Genomic DNA, 18,169 nt, shown 5'->3' with positions numbered 1-18,169 from the left:
CTGTTTATATACATTAGATAAAGCAATTAGATAATGTATATCTGTATGATTAATGTTTACATATTTAAAATATGCCCATGTGGGATCCCTGGGTGGCGCAGCAGTTTAGCGCCTGCCTTTGGCCCAGGGCACGATCCTGGAGACCCGGGATCGAGTCCCACGTCGGGCTCCCAGTGCATGGAGCCTGCTTCTCCCTCTGCCTGTGTCTCTGCCTCTCTCTCTCTCTGACTATCATAAATAAATAAAAATTTTAAAAAAAATGTATTAAAAAATAAAATACAATATGCCCATGTATGATACAGGTATATATATGTATGTATACACACGTATATGTATAACAAATATTGATTGTTTGGAAAGGATTCATGGTGGAGGGGTGGATTTTGAACTTGTCTATGGCATTTAGCAAGGGGGACTTGGTTCACAATAATCATAAGTAGGGTTAATGTGGGTAGTTTGAGGGAAATAAACATGGTAATAAAATACATACTGTTAGTGTTGTAATACTAAGTGATTCATTTTAAATAGTATGTTTAGAGTTTATCCTTATTGGCAAGACTCATTTGTAAATTCAGTCTGTTCCTTGGCAAATCTGATAACTCTTAACAACTCAACAGGAGACTTGAAACTTTGAGGGAAATTTGTAATTCTTCCAGGATGTGCATCTATATATCCCCTCAGCAGTCTCAGACTGATCTGCTGCCAGCATGATTTCCCCCTCTCAGTAGAATGAAATCTCTGACTACACATCCTGGCAAAAGCACACAGTCCTCCTGGCAAGCTTCCCCAATGAGCCACAAAAGTCCTGTCATTTTAGGCAAAATCATTTTTTTTTTCTAGGGGAAGCATGGTTTGGGAATATGGCAGGACCCTAAGCAAACTTGAATTTTTTTCTCAGGATTTTAACAATTACTGTGATATAGTTCCTATTATGGACCCATTCTGCTCCTGCCAAATACCACCCTCTACCTACTCTCATTCACTCTCACAATCAATTCTCCTTCACTTTCCTATATAATAAAACACCAATTTGTGATAGGTTTGGAGAAGCATTGTTTTTGTTCTAAACAACATCCTTCATATGTGAAATTAGTCATTCACAGAGCACATACACTGTGTAATCAATCTGTTGTCTGCATCACTTGGCCAAACTTGACACTTTTCTAACGTCCACAAAATATTTTTTTCTTAAAAATTAATACTCAACCCTTGGCATGAATGGACATGGGATTTAGTCCTGTGCCTGTTCATATATTGCAAATTCTTAACTTCCAGGGCAAGAAGGTCTACCTGACCCAGTCAAGAACAATGAGAGCAATGAATCTCTAATTGAGAATCCTGGAAAAAAGAATTTTGATCTTTCCGGTTGGGCTTGAAAGTAAGAGGCTATAAGCTTTCCATGTTGTTATGGCCATCTTTTGATTGTGAAGAGAAAGCCTATCTCAATGGAGCCATCTGAAAAAATTCAGTAAAGTAGATCCATGCCCCCGATGGCATCATTTGAGCTCCTGCATCAAGTCATTCTTGAAGCCAAATGTACAGTATAATCCTTTTTTAATTATTATTATATCCATTTAGGTTGAAGCTTTTGATACCAGAAACAAAAAGAATCCTTTAATTGTCCCCATCTCCTACCCTGAAATAGAAAATACTAACAGTGACTTATCCAAATATTCTTATCTGATCAATTTTTTCCTAAGAACATCAATTTGTGTAATAGCTGTTTATAGTTGGCTAAGTTACATCCTTGGCATATGACAAAATATGATTAAAACCATTTTACTACTTGGACTTAATGAGCATCTTTCTTTAATCAGCTGAGTTTTTCTCATGAACCTTAACACTGTTAAAGAAAAGAAAGGCCTAAGAATGCTTGAGAAATGACTTAATCCAAACTCAAAACAAAAACCTGCTGCCCAAAGTTAGTGCCCCATTTCCACTAAACTTAACCATAGGACTAACTATAGTTTTCTGATGTTGATAATTATCTTATATACATTTTAATATATTTAACATTTCCATTTCTGTTATTCATTCCAGGGTCTGGCTGTCTTTGAGTATGTGAATTTCAAATTATTCTTTTTGTCACGTCTTTCAATGTTGTTTTTGTTTAAATCAATGCAATGCTTCTATCTTATTCAACTAAGTCAATTTTCTATTTAATGAAGTCTTACCTTATGGTTCAATTATATGCTTCTTGGAGTGCAGTGATCAATTTTAGTCTCTAGAGATTTAATTGAAAAATGCAGAAATTGATAAAGGTATGCCATTATGCGTTTGAAGAGCCATAGCATCTGTTGTTCAGATGTGTGAATTAGTTTGCCAGACAACAAAATTCCTCAGTGCTACTATATGAAACTAAATTCAGGGCTATCTTATCTACATTTCCTTTTTTCCTACATTCTAAATATTGCCACTTTTCCTCTTTGATATTACCAATTATCATGTTTCAATTTATTTTTCTTTCTAAAGTATCATTTGGGCTGAAATTGTTAGGCATTTGAAATAGCTAATGGAGAATTATTAATAGTGGGATATAATACCTAATCTTCAATTTTAAGAGAAAAAAATGATGCAAACTGATATACAATGAGACCTCAACTGTGTATTTTATGAGGAAATACATTAACATTTCAGTTATTTTCCTTGATATATTTGCCCTATACCAGTTTTCAGTGGTGAATGTATAATACTTTACAATCATAAAGATGTCACAAGTTACTGGCTTTGACCTCATGTCTTTTTTTGTTTTCCTTTTTTTTTTTTTTAATTTGGGTGCAATTGACACACATGTTACATTAGTTTCCATATTCAACATAGTGATTCAACTTCTCTATACCTTATGCTATGCTCACCACATGTGTAGCTACCATCTGTCACCTACAACACTATTCCAATGTTGGCTATGTTTCCTATACTGTATCTTATTACTGTGACTTATTTGTTTCATAACTGAAGCCTTAACTCCTCCTCTTCCCCTTTGCCAATTTTGCCCATCCCTCACTGTCAGCCACCAGTTTGTTCTATTTATAGGTCTGATTCTGCTCTTTGTTTATTTGCTTAGTCATTTATTTTGTTTTCTAGATTCCACACATAAGTAAAATCACCATCTGTCTTTGTCTTTTGCCATTTTGAACGTGCTGATATTCAACATGACAGGAAAACATTTCCATGGGATAACAAAATCTGTCCAAAATAAGCTGGCCCAGTATAGGCACAAAGAATAAAATTGTATGGCCATTCAACAGAAAGAACCATGGCAGAGCACTGCATCTTGAGAAGAAGGTCATAGCCTTATCAAAGATATTAGAGAGTAAACATGCTTGTCTTTGGGACAATGTCAGTAGTTAATGGAAATTGACTTAAGTGCATGGACCGGCCAGGAAGGATCCAAAGGGGTTACCAAAATAGCTAAGTGATAGGTGAGTAAATCTGCACAGATAGATGTTTAACTGGTGTGATTCAGAGCTTTAAATGGTAGTCGGTGTTGCAGTATGAGAGCATAAATTGGATGTGTAGAATTAGTGTTCATTTTGAGTTTTTAATTTGCAAATTTGATGAAAGATTATTTATGATTACATTAATAAAATTTCACTATGCATTTTGAGGCTATTTTATTAGTGATGTAGAAATTAATATTAAAATTAAAACCTTGAGAGAAAATGGGAGGATTTTTAGAAATGAGAGATAAGAGCTTTTAAGTGAATGCAAGGACCTGAGGTTTGCCCTCTGTGCAAATTAACCTGTATATAAAACATGAGGCCTTTGCATCAGAGATAAAGAGTTTATTACTCACAGCAACAGACAAATCACTAACGCAGTGTGGTGAAGGTCAGATGGTATTTTTACAAACAGAGAGGCACTTTACAGGAGTAGAACCCTGATATAAGAAACTCTCACTTTGTATAGGATTGATGGCTCCTCCTCTAAAAGTACAGTAGGAGACTGAGATCAGCCCAGTTCAATCTTCAGAATGAGAAAAAAAAAAAAGGTTGATAGTGGCTCAAACAAAAGCAAAATTAAAGGACAGAACAGTGCTTTAGGTGCTTGCTCAGTCTCTTTTCTTTTTTCCTGTATATTTTGCGGTTTAGGGGTTACTTTAAAATGAGCTCTGTTCTCTGCAAGTATCACTGTGATTGATGTAGGAAAGATGTTAGACATTAGGATTCAAAGCTAATGGCCAAGAAAAATTCTGGTGAATTTTGCACCAGATCTCTCTCTCTGGTGCAAAAAAAAAAAAAAAAAAAAAAAAAGGTGATTTTATTAAAGCATGAGAATAGGACCTGTGGGCAGAGAGAACTGCATTGGGATCATGAGGAGTGACCCATTATATACTTTCAAGTTGGGAGGGGGTAAGGGATAATGTAAGTCTCTAAGGAATTTTGGAAGCAACGTTTCCAGGACCTTGGGGGGTGAGGGTCCTATTGTTGGTAAAGGTTATTTATTACTATCTAATAAAACCTGAGTCTTGAGACTCTTTAGATATATATCAGTGGGTCATAGGCTTGGGAGGTGATTGCCAACATGTATCTTGGGGGTTAGAGATAAAAAAAAGTTTCCAAAGAGATTTTTATATGTTAAAGTAGACGTACAGGGTCCTGGGAGTCCAGATAAGATTGCATTTAGATCTTAGCAAAGTATTAACATCAAGAAGCTGAGTCTCTAGAGAAAGATCACTCTGCCTGTTTCAAGGACTTGTCAGTGGGCTGTAGGTAGTAAGGAAATTTAATAATTTGTATTATGTCTTTGTTTTCCATATCAACTGCAGTAGAATTTTAGATCTTTAGGATTATGGAACACATGCAACTTTTATGTTCCTTTTGCATGAGATACTCAGTGAAGAGAAGATTTTAATCTGTGTATGTCTTCCTTTTGCCTTTGGCATCAGTAGACGACCATTCAAGCAGATCTTTGATTATAGGAGTCTGAAGTTAAAGAAAGTTTTTGGTAAACTCCTGTAGGTTTTAACTGAAGAAAGTTAAGAACCACTTACAATGTGGTACTTTGCTGCTGTTATGCAAACAAACCTTCTGGTGACAAGAAATATTTGAAATTCTAGAGAGGGGTGTTTTATTTTCCTCTTGTGTGAATTTTTTTACAAATAATCTAAAGAATGAAATGATCATCAGAAAATTGCTGCTATTCACATTTTAGCTACAAATCAAAAAGACATAATTTAGCTGAGTGGCCATCAACTGCTCCATTATTGAGCCCAGAAAGGGCTTTTTATTACAGGAAGTGCCATTTATAGGATTGACACTTTCATATGAATTAATAATGATTGCTTACAATTATGATGACTTTTAAATAAAGATGGCCTTTATTCTGATTACTTTTTAGGAAAATGCATTTGTTTTGTACACCTGAGTTTATCCTAGTTACCAAGGATTCCAACCATTTTAAGGCAAATATATTTCTCCTGCCAGGTTGGAAAACAAAACAAAACAAAACTCTTCAGAATATATAGATATTTGGAGGGTCTGAAGAACATTCTTCTTGTGACATTGCAATGATAAGTAACTAAATTAACATTTATAAATACATTGAGTAAAAAGTATGTTCTTTGAAGGAGGCAAACAATTAATAGTCTAACACAGAGGCCAGCAAACTTTGTCTTTAAGGGACCAGAGTAAATATTTCAGCCATTTTGTCAGCCATTTGGTCTGTTGCAGCTATTCAGATCTATAATGATAGTGTGAAAGCATCCAAAGACAAAGATAAGCAGACACACAAACAAATGTGGTTGTGGGCCAAATTTGGTGAGCCCAGGTTTGGTCCACAGCCATAGCTAGAGATTGTGCACCACCGGTCTTGAAGCGGGAGAGCAGATTCTTGTCTCATGGAGTCAAAGAATTAATCTCCAGTACAAAGGAGATTGAGTAAAGAGACAGAAGTTTTTTAGCAAGGATACGGAGAAAGCTCTCAGGAGTGAGAGGCATCTTGACAGGGTAGCCACTGAGGGCTTGTAAGTTTGGTCTTTCATTGAAAGAGAACCAGGGAACCTAAATCCTTTTAACATCTCTATTGATATCACCATTGAGTAAGAACTAATGATAGCACCTTCAATGTCTTACTTCCTTTTTAGTATCCTGTAATTATTTGTTGGTCACAAGTAGCTGTTATAACAAGACCCCATTTCTGGCACTTAGGACATGGTGCTCAGTTTGTTTATTTCTGGTTTCCTTTCATCTCCACATTTTTGGGATTTTTGTGAGCCTGATTCCATGACCCCCTACCTATCTCTCCTTGCCTAGCCCTGCCTGTCCCTTACTCAGTCTGGCATACTAAACCTACTGTGTGTGTGTGTGTGTGTGTGTGTGTGTGTGTGTATCTCCTTGAACAACATGTAGGTTAGAGGTGCTGACCCTCCACACAATCAAAAATGTACATATAATATTTGACTCCCTAAGAACTTAGCTACTAATACCTAGTATTGACTGGAAACCATACCAATAACATAAATTGTCAATTAGCACTTATTTTCTATTTTATATGTATTATAAATACATATAATAAAGTATGTATAATAAAAAAATACATACAATAAAGTAAGCTAAAGAAAACAAAATGTTTTTTAAGAACATCATGAAAGGGATCCCTGGGTGGCGCAGCAGTTTGGCGCCTGCCTTTGGCCCAGGGCGTGATCCTGGAGACCTGGGATCGAATCCCATGTCGGGCTCCCGGTGCATGGAGCCTGCTTCTCCCTCTGCCTGTGTCTCTGCCTCTCTCTCTCTCTCTGTGACTATAATAAATAAATAAAAATTAAAAAAAAAAAGAACTTCATGAAGGAAGATAAAATATGTTGATAATGTTATTGAAAAGCATCTGCATAAAAAAAAAAAAAAAAGAAAAGCATCTGCATATGACTGGACCTGTGTAGTTCAAACCTGGGGTTGTTCACAGATCAACAGTATGTATAAAGTTTATTTATTGATATGTATATATTCTTATATATAATTTAAATTACATTAAATTTGTTAATTTAATATTAATAACATATTATTTTAGAATACATAATATATAATTTAAATTTAATGCCAGAATATTATTAAAGTAGGTTTCCTAAGTTTAGATTTCCAAGGTAATGTCAAATAAAAATACTGACACTTGTAAAAATAGTAAGGAGGGCTTTATTCATGACTATTATAATAGAGGTAAGACTATGGCAACAGGGGGAGAGACTGAACTGAACTCTAAATACCACAAATAAACTGGAGATTTATTGTCAAAGAGCAGAGTGAGAGGGTAGTAGGGAAAATTTACTAAAAAAGAAAAAAAGAAAAAAGAAAAGAAAAGAAAATTTACTAAGAGGACCTATTGAGAGTAAGGAATTTTTACTAAACTGGCCTAAGAGGATTCTCCTTATTTGTTGGTTTGTTTGTTCATTTGTTTGTTTGTTTGTTTATTTATTTATTTATTTATTTAGGAGGATTCTCTTTAAATACATGGCCAAGCACTTAGATTTCAAGGTGTGTGTGTGGGGGGGTGATGAGGAATTTGATTAGACATTAATGGTGAAGGTATTCTTACCAAAATGACTTGGTAGGATTTGTGCTAAAGGTAGACCAAGGTCGTCAAGGACTAGTCAAGAAGAGCACTCAGAGGAGTCTGGCTGAATTTTGGTCAAGGAGGGAGTCTTTGTCAGTGGTGTTAATACATTTCTAAATAAAGTTGTAACAGTGAAAAAAAAGAAATATGAAAGATAGTGAAAAGATTTAGTCTTGTAGCAGAGAAAAATATTTCTTGAGATCCTTCAATGGAATATACACTATACATATCATGCAAATATATATTATATAAAATAGAAGTTTCAAACAGTGAAATGCTGGTTCTATCCCCTGATCGCCACCAAGAAATTCATCAAAAAACAAGTGAGGCTGTTGCTGACTTTGGTAGAGGAGATCAAGGTCTTGACAGTGAGTGAGTAGCACATGGAAAGGAGGACCAAGGAGGGTGTGTATGTGGTTTTGGGGATCTGTTTTTTCTTAAGATTTTATTTATTTATTTTTTCCTGAGAGAGAGACATAGAGAGACACAGGCAGAGGGAGAAACAGGCTCCTCACAGGGAGCCCGATGTGGGATTTGATCCCCGAACCAGAATCATGCCTTGAGCCAAAGGCAGATGCTCAACTGCTGAGTCACCCAGGCATCCCAGGGGGAATCTGTTTTGACAGATCTCTCACTAGCAATGTTGATTGGAATTGGGTGAGTGTGTATGGTAAGAATTTAGGATTGATAAATTCAACGCAGTGAGGGTTTGGAAGAGGATCTCAAATATTAAACAGTAATTTGGCTGAACTATGTATTGTTGTAAGAAAGAGATACTTACTTTAGTGGGCACTGGTTGAACAGTCTATTTTTCAAGTAAATGGGTTTTTGAAAAAGTTCCATGGGGAACTGGGGAGATGAAATGATTTGCAACCTCGTCTTCCTGGTAAGAATTTCCTGACATATTAAAGTTATATTAATGCAGACAGTTGATGGTAAACTCATGTTAATATAGATAGTAAGATGTGTGGGTGTGAATAGTCTCAGTTCTCAAAGGAACATGATGATATTTCTTGAGTTTAGAAAGTAATTGAAAACCCAAAACAACACATCAAAACTAAATAAAAATAGACAGTACTTTTTTAATGAAGTATATGATTAAGTGTTAAATGACTAACATGAAGTTCAGAAAAGAGATTGAATGAGGACTTTAGATGTGTTGGGTTAACGGTGCTTAGAAAAAGACACAGAATCTGGGCAGGACTTGGGCAGTGAGTATCATAAACAAAATAGAATGAGGGTGATGTATAAAATATGTGAACAAGTGTAAACAACAGATGATCTGGGCTACTTTAGGTTGTCGGGTGATAATAACTATGTAAATAAATATATGTTGACGCCAAGTAGTGGGTAACCTGAGTGCCAGTCTTTCATTTCATAATTTATTAATAGCAAACAATGAGTCTTTTTGGTGCATATGACGAAATGCAAAATGTTGTTTAGAATGTGTAAGACTATGTAATTAGTATAAATTGGAGGCTTAGAGAAAATGGAAAAAATTAAAACAATCTCCCAAGCAAAAGGTTGTAAAGAAAAATATTAATATAGGAAGTGAAGAGATAATCTATATGGAACTTTGAGGGAGGGTATATCCATAAATATAAGGAGTGTAGTTTTAGTCCACTGACTTTTATATACCTGCAAGATATTTATGTGATCTAGCATAGAACTGAAAATACAAAACTGACATCTGGGTGGGATCAGAACCTGAGTTGAAAGTTTAAGAATCAATATAGGAAAGTCTGATTAGAAAGGATCACTCAGAGAATAGCAATTGGAAATTAAATAAATAAAGCTCAGAGCTGAGCTTGGAAGGATGTCTGTTTCGTAAGCAAGGAAGGAAGTTAGGACGTACTCAAATTTTGAGGAAATAATTCCAGGGCAAAGCGATGGTTCAAAGTCAGAAAAGATGATTTTAAAATCTTTGTGTAGTTAATCATTATCACACACTGCAAAATCAAGGGAGGTGGGAAGAAAGGTTGGAGGAAGAGCATATTGGACTTGATTTTTGCAGGCCGGTGGTAATGTTGGAAGTTTGCAAGTTCAGTAGAGTGAGGACACAGCTATAGTGCCGGGAAATACTAAGAATAGTATGTAAGGAAGACACACAGAATGACACAGAAACATTATGTAGAGGGTTTATTGAAGGTTCCTGTGAAGGGAGACAAAAATCCTGGGAGAGAGCAAAAGAGCTGAATGGAGCTGATTATCATCGTCATCATCATTATTATATTATTGTTACTATTATTAATATTGAAAATAAATATATACACTATGAAAAGCACTAGCAGCTGGCAAGAGGTACCAGATATTAAAGATATTCAAGAGTTCAGAGCATAGTGGTTTGGCTACAAAAGAGAAAGATTACCTCATTCTAGAAGTCTGGAGAAAAAGGAATAAGTATAGGATGTGTTTTTGAGGTTGACAGGATAGTGAAGCCATTCAGATGTCCTTGGTTTTCACAGGTAAATACATGACAGGCTTGTGGCTCTTCAAAAAGTGAGGACAGTTTTGTACGCTTGTGAGCAGTTCATCAGGAGAGATGAATGAGGGATCTGCTGCGTTTCAGAGATGATTAGCTCAATATTCCAGACTGGCCCTTGAATGTTTGATGATTAAATCTTAACTTGATATTTAACAAATTCTTTCAAAAAGCATTTTAGTTTTTCCTATGATAATCATTTCATGATATTATTTCACCGGTTTTAAATTTTGTTCAGTTTATTGCTTATGAGTTAAAACTGTATCAGATGCTGTGGAGTTTTCATTTTAGATATCAAAAACAGACTTTTTTAAAAACAGATTTTTTTAAAATGAAGGTCGCATTTGAATTAACATCTCCCAAATAATTTATTTGCCAAGCTTTTTTTTTTCAATTTTTGAAAACTCTCTTTATAGATAGATGGTATATTTTGTTTTGAACTATCCAAAGCAAATATCCAAAGCAAATTATCATGTCAAAATTGAATGCATACTTACATTATCAGATTTTCTGTTATCAGCAGAAAAACAATGTCTTTATATGGACATGCATGGGAGGTGAATTTTGTCTGTTGTTAACCCTAAGTATAACCTGTTAATCGGAGCTGAGTTTATTATCTACTGCAGTTGTGGAGGATATTTTGACAGTCTTAGAATGTCTAGAAACAGGAGCTGGTTGGGTGGGTGTGGGGAGGTAAGTGTAGGGCTAGGGATCTGGGATTGAGTGGTGAAGACAGTCTTTCAATATGAGAATGAGTTTGGAGTTGGGCACATCTCATGATGAAGTAGCTTAGGATTGGTGGACAGAGAGGCAGGCATCTTGAAGTTAGCATTAAGGAAAGAGGTGCTTGATAATTAAGAAATTTGCTCCATTTCAAGAGCCTATTACTCAGGTAAATTAATTTTCGTTAAGTTCCTGAAAACATTGTTTGTATATCTTTACACTTATTTTCATGGGCAAGAATTAGTAGTAACTCAAAATAAAATATTATGGATGTAGGCTGCTTTGATTCTTGGTCCTGACATTTGAGGTGGATGTAGAGGCTAATTTCATTAGCAATTTGAGAATTGAACTGTTCTGTGAAGTGCTTTACTTATCTGCTTTGTATTGAAGAGGTAGAAAATAAAAGATTACATTTACCTGAGTGATCTTAACCTAAAACATACTACTATGTTTTCCCTTTCTTTAGACACATTAAGGAAAAGGGGGGTAGACAGAAATTACAGTGATAATAATAATTTAGGGAGACAGATACTAAACATACATTCTTGGAGCTCAGGATGGAGAGGATAGATGGTGATTCTGTCTTGTTTCACCTTTTCATTTTAAAAAAACTAACTGAATCAAATATGTGTTCAGGATAATTGACTCTTAACTTTCAATGAGCTGAAAAGGAAGAAAGATTATTTAATCAAAGTACTGTGTAGACATGCCTAATACTGTGTTTTAAGAATATTTCAAGTATACCTACCTTAATCTTCCTGGGTTAATGTACTTTATTCATTGCACTTATTCACTAGTATTTCATTACCTAATATTAAGCAAAATATGACATGAAAATTTTGAAATATAGTTCCAGAAAGTAATTTATTAATGCAGTAACAGGAGTATCAAAATGGTAGATTCCACTAGTGATTGTAAATCAAACAGTAAAGTAGGATAAATATGAGACCCAGAAGACCACATTTTAAAGACCAGAAAATAAAATTAAACAGAATTAATAAAGGCAGATATTAGATGCTTTTAAAATAATTCATGCAGAAATCTGTATTAAATTTTAAGCTACGGAGTTACACTTGAATTAAAAACATTTCTTCTTCTAATTCAGCATTGGGAATCTAATAGGAAAATTTGCAAATGTGCAGATCTAAAGGTATTTATAAATCCCAAATCTCTGTACATTTTTTCAAGTCTAAATAATTCAGCAAGATTTACTTTTAAAATATTAAACATAGTTTTTATCTTCTCAAATAAGCTTTGCTTCCTTCTACTTTGGGTCTAAGGAAAACAAAAGTTAATTACCCTCTTTCTAAATCTGATTCAATCCATCATTGGCTTAGAGTTTGCTCTTACTGTGAGACTGTGGGGCCATGTGTTACTCATCCTTACCATTAAAGATGAACCATCATACATACTGCAGATGCTCTCTGAGCTCTTCTTCCTCCCTAAGTCCACAGACTTCATCCCTGTTTGAGATTCTTCTTTTTTTTCAAGATTTTATTTATTTATTCATGAGAGACAAAGAGAGGCAGAGACACAGGCAGAGAGAGAAACAGGCTCCATGCAGGGAGGCTGACATGGGAACCGATCCTAGGTCTCCAGGATCACACCCTGGGCTGAAGGCGGCGCTAAACCGCTGAGCCACCAAGGCTGCCCCCTGTTTGACATTCTACGATATGCTTCCCCCTTAGCAGAAGAACCACTCATTGATGGCTTTTGGCTTTATTTTCCTTCACTGTGCAGTATAAGGGGTAAAGTCCTTTTTCTCTTAATTTATAGTGAAAATATTACAAGGATGACTTGTTAAGACATGCTCTTTGGCTCTTCTTGCTAATCAATGATGGCAGTTTCCTTTAGTATCTAGAAGTGATCCAGAACTGAGAATATGAAGAAAAATAACAGAAGTCTTGATTGATTGAATCTTGATTGAGTCTTGATTGAGATCGTACTCATTTTTTCAAGCAACAGTAATTGAGAGCTCAAAGACAGAAGACCAGAATTAGCTGGCAAAACCAAATGAGTAACACAGGTGACCAGTGTTCCTATTGAGCTGTGATCAGAAGTACAGGATAGGAAAGAAAGGGAGAAGAGGAAAGAAATATAAATCAAAATAAGTATTTATTCTTTGTGTAGAGCTCAGATTTGTTTTACATCTCTAGAATAGACAACAGGTAAAGTTAATGATAGGAGAACCTAGTTTATTTATAGCTGATTCAGTTCAGAAGGTGATAGAGGGCCTTATTTTAAATATCACATACAACTGCCTTTCTGCCCATACAGTCCACTTCAGATAGTAACTTGAAAATCTTTTTTGTCTATTTTCCTCCCTTTTTAAAGCACTGTTTGTTTTTCCCAACCCAACATGTCATTGTCCTTATTGAGCTCAAGAAGTACTGGCTTCCTGTGCCATCTATAACTTTAATAGGAGAGTCATTTTTAGATATAGCTTTTTGTAATATTGAAATAACTAGAGAACAAATCAGAAAAGCTTATTCTGATAAAATTGTATCTTGTTTAACTTCATTTATTGTGGATAGTGGACCCAGACTGCTTCAACATTGCCTTTCTTCTAAGAATGGACACAGGATTAGGGAGATGCAATATCATGCAAAAGGTTAGAATTGAGTAAAACTGGAAAGAAGATTATCATAAAACAAGAAAAAGCACTCAAGTCTTCTTTTATTTGGGTATCTTCCCTTTAACACACACACATACATGTGTGATATGTAATATATATGTATTTCTATGTGTAATATATAATATGTATGATGTATAAAATTATGTATATATGTGTAATTTATACATATATGTGTAATATAATACATATATATGCATATAATATGTATTATATATTGATCAACTACTTTGACCAAGAAGCAAAAGATTTTCTTTAAGTTAGAAGATAAAAACTGATGACTACTTAATGTTCCAGCCAGCATAATTCTTTACATGGGCATTACATTATTTATATCATGTTTACAAATAATTGAATTTATTTGTCTTCATACTGGGCATATCTCTCTTCTACCCAAAAGCAATAACTCCTCCTTATCATGGGGTACATTCATATTTCTTTCATTTTTTTTTATTCAGGTTGAAAATATTTATTTTTTTAAAGATTATTTACTTATTTATTCATGAGAGACACACAGAGAGAGAGAGAGAGAGAGAGAGAGGCAGAGACATGCAGAGGGAGTAGCAGGCTCCATACAGGGAGTCCGATCCCAGACCCTGGGATTACTCCCTGAGCTCAAGGCAAGTGCTCAAGCACTGAGCCATCCAGGCGTCCCTCAGGTTGAAAATATTTAGATCCTCTTACACCCATATTATTAATTTAAAAAAAGGTCATTATATTAAATTATCTTATTTAGGTAATTTCTAAGTCATAGTCATCAAAGAAGTATCAAACTTTACACATATCATCTATGCACCTTCAGGGGGAAAGAAATAAAATAGCATTTTTCAGCAAAGATTGGGATATTTCTTTTATATTCATTTAGGGAGGAGAACATTGAATCTACTATAAATATTTAGCTTGTTTAATTTTTTTCTAAGATGAATGTGAAAATGAATATATATGTATATTTAACTCCCGAGTATCCTCTCTGGTAGTTTTACCTTCTGTTGATACTTTTAGTCTGAGGTATTCTTTTTTTTTTTTAAGATTTTATTTATTTATTTGAGAGAAAGAGTGAGCACAAGTGGGGGGAGAGGCAGAGGGAGAAAGACAAGCAGACTCCCCACAGAGCAGGGAGCCCTACTCAGGGCTGGATCCAAGGACACTGAGATCATGACCTGAGCCAAAGTCAGATGCTTAACTGACTGAGCCACCCAGGCATCCATGAGGTATTCTTTTTTTTCTTTTATAAGATTTTATTTATTTATTTATTCATGAGAGAGAGAGAGAGAGAGAGAGAGAGAGAGAGAGAGAAGCAGGCTCCACGCAGGGAGCTCAATGCGGGACTCGATCGCAGGACCCCAGGATCATGTCCTGGGCCGAAGGCAGGCGCTAAACCACTGAGCCACCCAGGGATTCCCTCCATGAGGTATTCTGAAGAAGATTTAATTTGCTGACAAATGTGGCTGAATTGAACTCAAATATATATAAAATCAACAATTAGCCAGAAGCAATGCAATTATTTAAAATGAAGACGTCAAAAATCAAATAAGATACAATAAAATAATAAAATAAAATAAAAACATCATTTTCCTAAAGTTGACAGAGAGGTTGCAATGGCATGCTAACTAACAGTCTCAGAGATTTTGATCTGTGATCACACAAGCCAGGTAAAATATCAGGGACAAATTTCCTAAGGAGAAAGGTTGGAAAGGAATTGAGAAGTGGTAAGACTGGAAACAGGAAAAAGTCTGCATGAGGATGGTCTGGTAGGAGTAGCTCAGAATTGTGTGGAGTTATGGTAAACTGGCAGCCCTTGTTGTCAATTTAACTAGATCATGATTCAGTAACAGTGCCTTGGAAATGGGAGGCACTTCTTTGCCCCTTCTTTCCATCACACAGTGGGCAGCAGATTTTCCATATTTTAATTAATTTTCAGTTGTTAAACCAGAAACCTGAGTGGCCCTTTCACTAACCCTGTCTTCACTGTACAATAGACCATGTGCTAGCCAGGCTTCTTGATCGTTGAAGATTAATGTGAGCCAAGTACAAAAATTTGCTCAGGTTATTAAAGGCTAACAATGATTGTTCTAATGTGCCTGCTTATTATGCACATTTTCTCCTTTATAGTTTATTATATTACCTAGTCAATCTGTTTGTCAATTGTTAATATCTTTGTTGTTGCAGATACAGATGTGGTGTATAAAAGCGAGAATGGACATGTCATTAAACTGAATATAGAAACAAATGCCACCACATTATTATTGGAAAACACAACTTTTGTAAGTAATGAAAGATTAATTACTTTATGCATTTCAGTATTGTTTAGAATGCTCTCTTGGTGCTCATAACTTTTTTCTTCTTCAGCTTCAGCACCTGCAACACATTTCAGGTAAAAAGTTAGGGTTCGGCACATCATTAGAATCAGTACATCTATTAATAGGAAATGCCCATGTGACCATCTGCTTCATGTCTCCCCATTTATCTTCATATCTCCCCTTTTTAGTCAATGAATAAATGGTTCCAAAAATAAAATATCACTACAATGGAAATTTTTTCCAGTATTTCCTATGTAAGGTCACTCATATGAATGTCAAGATTAAAAAAAAAAAACTAACACAAGTTACCACAATTTTTTTCTTACTCTTTATTTTTCATTCTTTTTGACTTCCAACTTTGTTGTAGTTTTCTGGATCAATCAGAAGGCAGGCTTTCTAAAACTGGCCTTCTGCTGATTTGATGAATTTTAGTTTTATAACATAGGCTTCTATCATCATTTCACTGGTTAGCCTGACAATGTTTAAGTAATAGAATATATTTATTTGTTCTTACAAGAGAATATGAATTTTGTCTTTCATGTAAATTCAGGCTTCTTAAGTTTGGATTTAACTATGATTATCTACAGGGCAAGTATTAATGAATTAACTTTTGCAGATATTCAAACTTTAGCTGTCAAACACCACGGAAAAATAGTGCACAGTTTATTCACTCATGGTTTTATATAATGAAAGGTTCAATATATTGCCTATTAAATAATTTCCTATGACACAGAGAAAACATACTCCAAGGCCTAAGAGGATCTTCCATGCAAATTAAATCAGTGAGCAAATCATCAGCTACTTTTTTTTTTTTTATTTCTACTTCTACATTTGGAATAGGCTTCTAGACTTCATGTTTATTATAAAATGGCTGGTTAGGTGAAAGAGATAGAATGGAAACTTCTGTTGTTTGGTGGTTTTATATTTTAAGAAAAAATGGTCATTGATATCAGGAAATGCTTTTATAGTTATATATCTATTAGTCTAAATTAAACCAAACAGCTGATGCATTTTAGTAATTAGGGCAGCAACTGACACAATAAGGACATTTTGTTTTTAAACTAATTGGTTAATTCATAGATACTAGAAAAATAGCTACCCTGAATGCAACTCTTGATGGCCCTTGTAGAATGTTGAGAATATAGAAGCCATATTGCTCACTTTCTAAAAATTTGGATTTCCTTGGGGCAGATAATACTAATTCTATTGAAAAAGCTTAATAAGTAGTATAGAACAGTATATATTGTTTCTTAATTATTTTTTTAAGATTTTATGTATTTATTAATGAGAGACACAGAGAGAGAGAGGCAGAGACACAGGCAGAGGGAGAAGCAGGCTCCATGCAGGGAGCCTGATGTGGGACTTGATCCGAGACTCAATTCTTAGACTCCAGGATCATGACCTGGGCGGAAGGCAGGTGCTAAACCTCTGAGCCACCTATGCTGCCCTTTTGTTTCTTAATTAGATGGTCCTTTGAGGTATTGGAGAAAAGGCTAAGGAATCATCAAGAGATGTTGAAATGAATGGAAAAAAAAGCCCTCAGTAGGACAGAAGGCAGAAAGCAGGAATTGGTAATGAGGAGAGGATATGCTAATGATTTGCCCATTAAAGTCAATATGAATTGATTTTCAATAAAATTAGTTTTGGGGAAGAAACAAAATACATTTCTTATTTTGTATGTTTTTTTTAATCATAAAGTATCATTTTTGAGGTGTAGTATAGGCCTTCAATGGCCAAGGATTTTAAGTTGGATTTGGACACTCAGTATCTGAATATTCAGCTATGTGACTATTTCTTGCTGATCATTCACTTTTTTACAGTTTAATGGAGTCTTCATTATAAAAAAACCGTAAACACAGATTATGTTTTTTTTCAACATTTATTCCTTGCTTTCTTACACTCTATGATACATCAAAAAATAAACAAAAACAAATAAAACCTTGTGGCTTTAGTCCATTATCCCAGTGGTTTTGTTGCTATCTCATACCACCTCCAGCTCATCTTATTCATGTGCTGTTAATACCATTTTATCTTTGTGCCTGTGTGTTTAATCTTTTTAAATCCTTCAGAGGTCTATTTCTACTCTCTTCTATGTAGGCAATGACTCTTAATTACCACAGAGTCATATTTAGCAAATATTCTAATTTACTGATCTTTTAAGATTCATAGTTTCCCTAAAGACATTTATCTCACAACACAGATAATTAAACAATTTATAAGTCCTAGAGGTATCAGAATTCACTGGGGGTAGTGGGATGCATGGATAAGGGATTGGAGTGTGGTATATATTTGCAACCAGTTAACTTTAAACTGTAAAACATAGGGATGCCTGGGTGGTTCATAGTTGAGCGTCTGCCTTTGGCTCAGGGCGTGATCCTGAAGTCTTGGGTGGAGCCCCGCATTGGGCTCCCTGCCTGAAGCCTGCTTCTCCCTCTGCCTGTGTCTCTGCCTTTCTTTCTCTGGTCTCTCATGAATAAATAAAAT

The 18,169-nt window shown here is 35.1% G+C and overlaps 1 protein-coding gene across 1 annotated transcript in view; it reads left to right on the top strand.

Moving 5' to 3' along the window:
- DPP10 (dipeptidyl peptidase like 10) overlaps nucleotides 1–18,169 on the top strand; it is a 601,399-nt gene that overhangs the window by 283,582 nt on the left and 299,648 nt on the right. The window contains exon 4 of the mRNA XM_041739998.1: nucleotides 15,555–15,649. Within this exon, the coding sequence (XP_041595932.1) occupies nucleotides 15,555–15,649 (95 nt within the window). The remainder of the gene's footprint in view (nucleotides 1–15,554; nucleotides 15,650–18,169) is intronic.

This window comes from Vulpes lagopus, chromosome 24, assembly GCF_018345385.1.
Source record: "Vulpes lagopus strain Blue_001 chromosome 24, ASM1834538v1, whole genome shotgun sequence".
Taxonomy (NCBI): domain Eukaryota; kingdom Metazoa; phylum Chordata; class Mammalia; order Carnivora; family Canidae; genus Vulpes; species Vulpes lagopus.
Note: the sequence above shows the minus strand (reverse complement) of the source record. Positions and strands in the feature narration are given on the sequence as shown.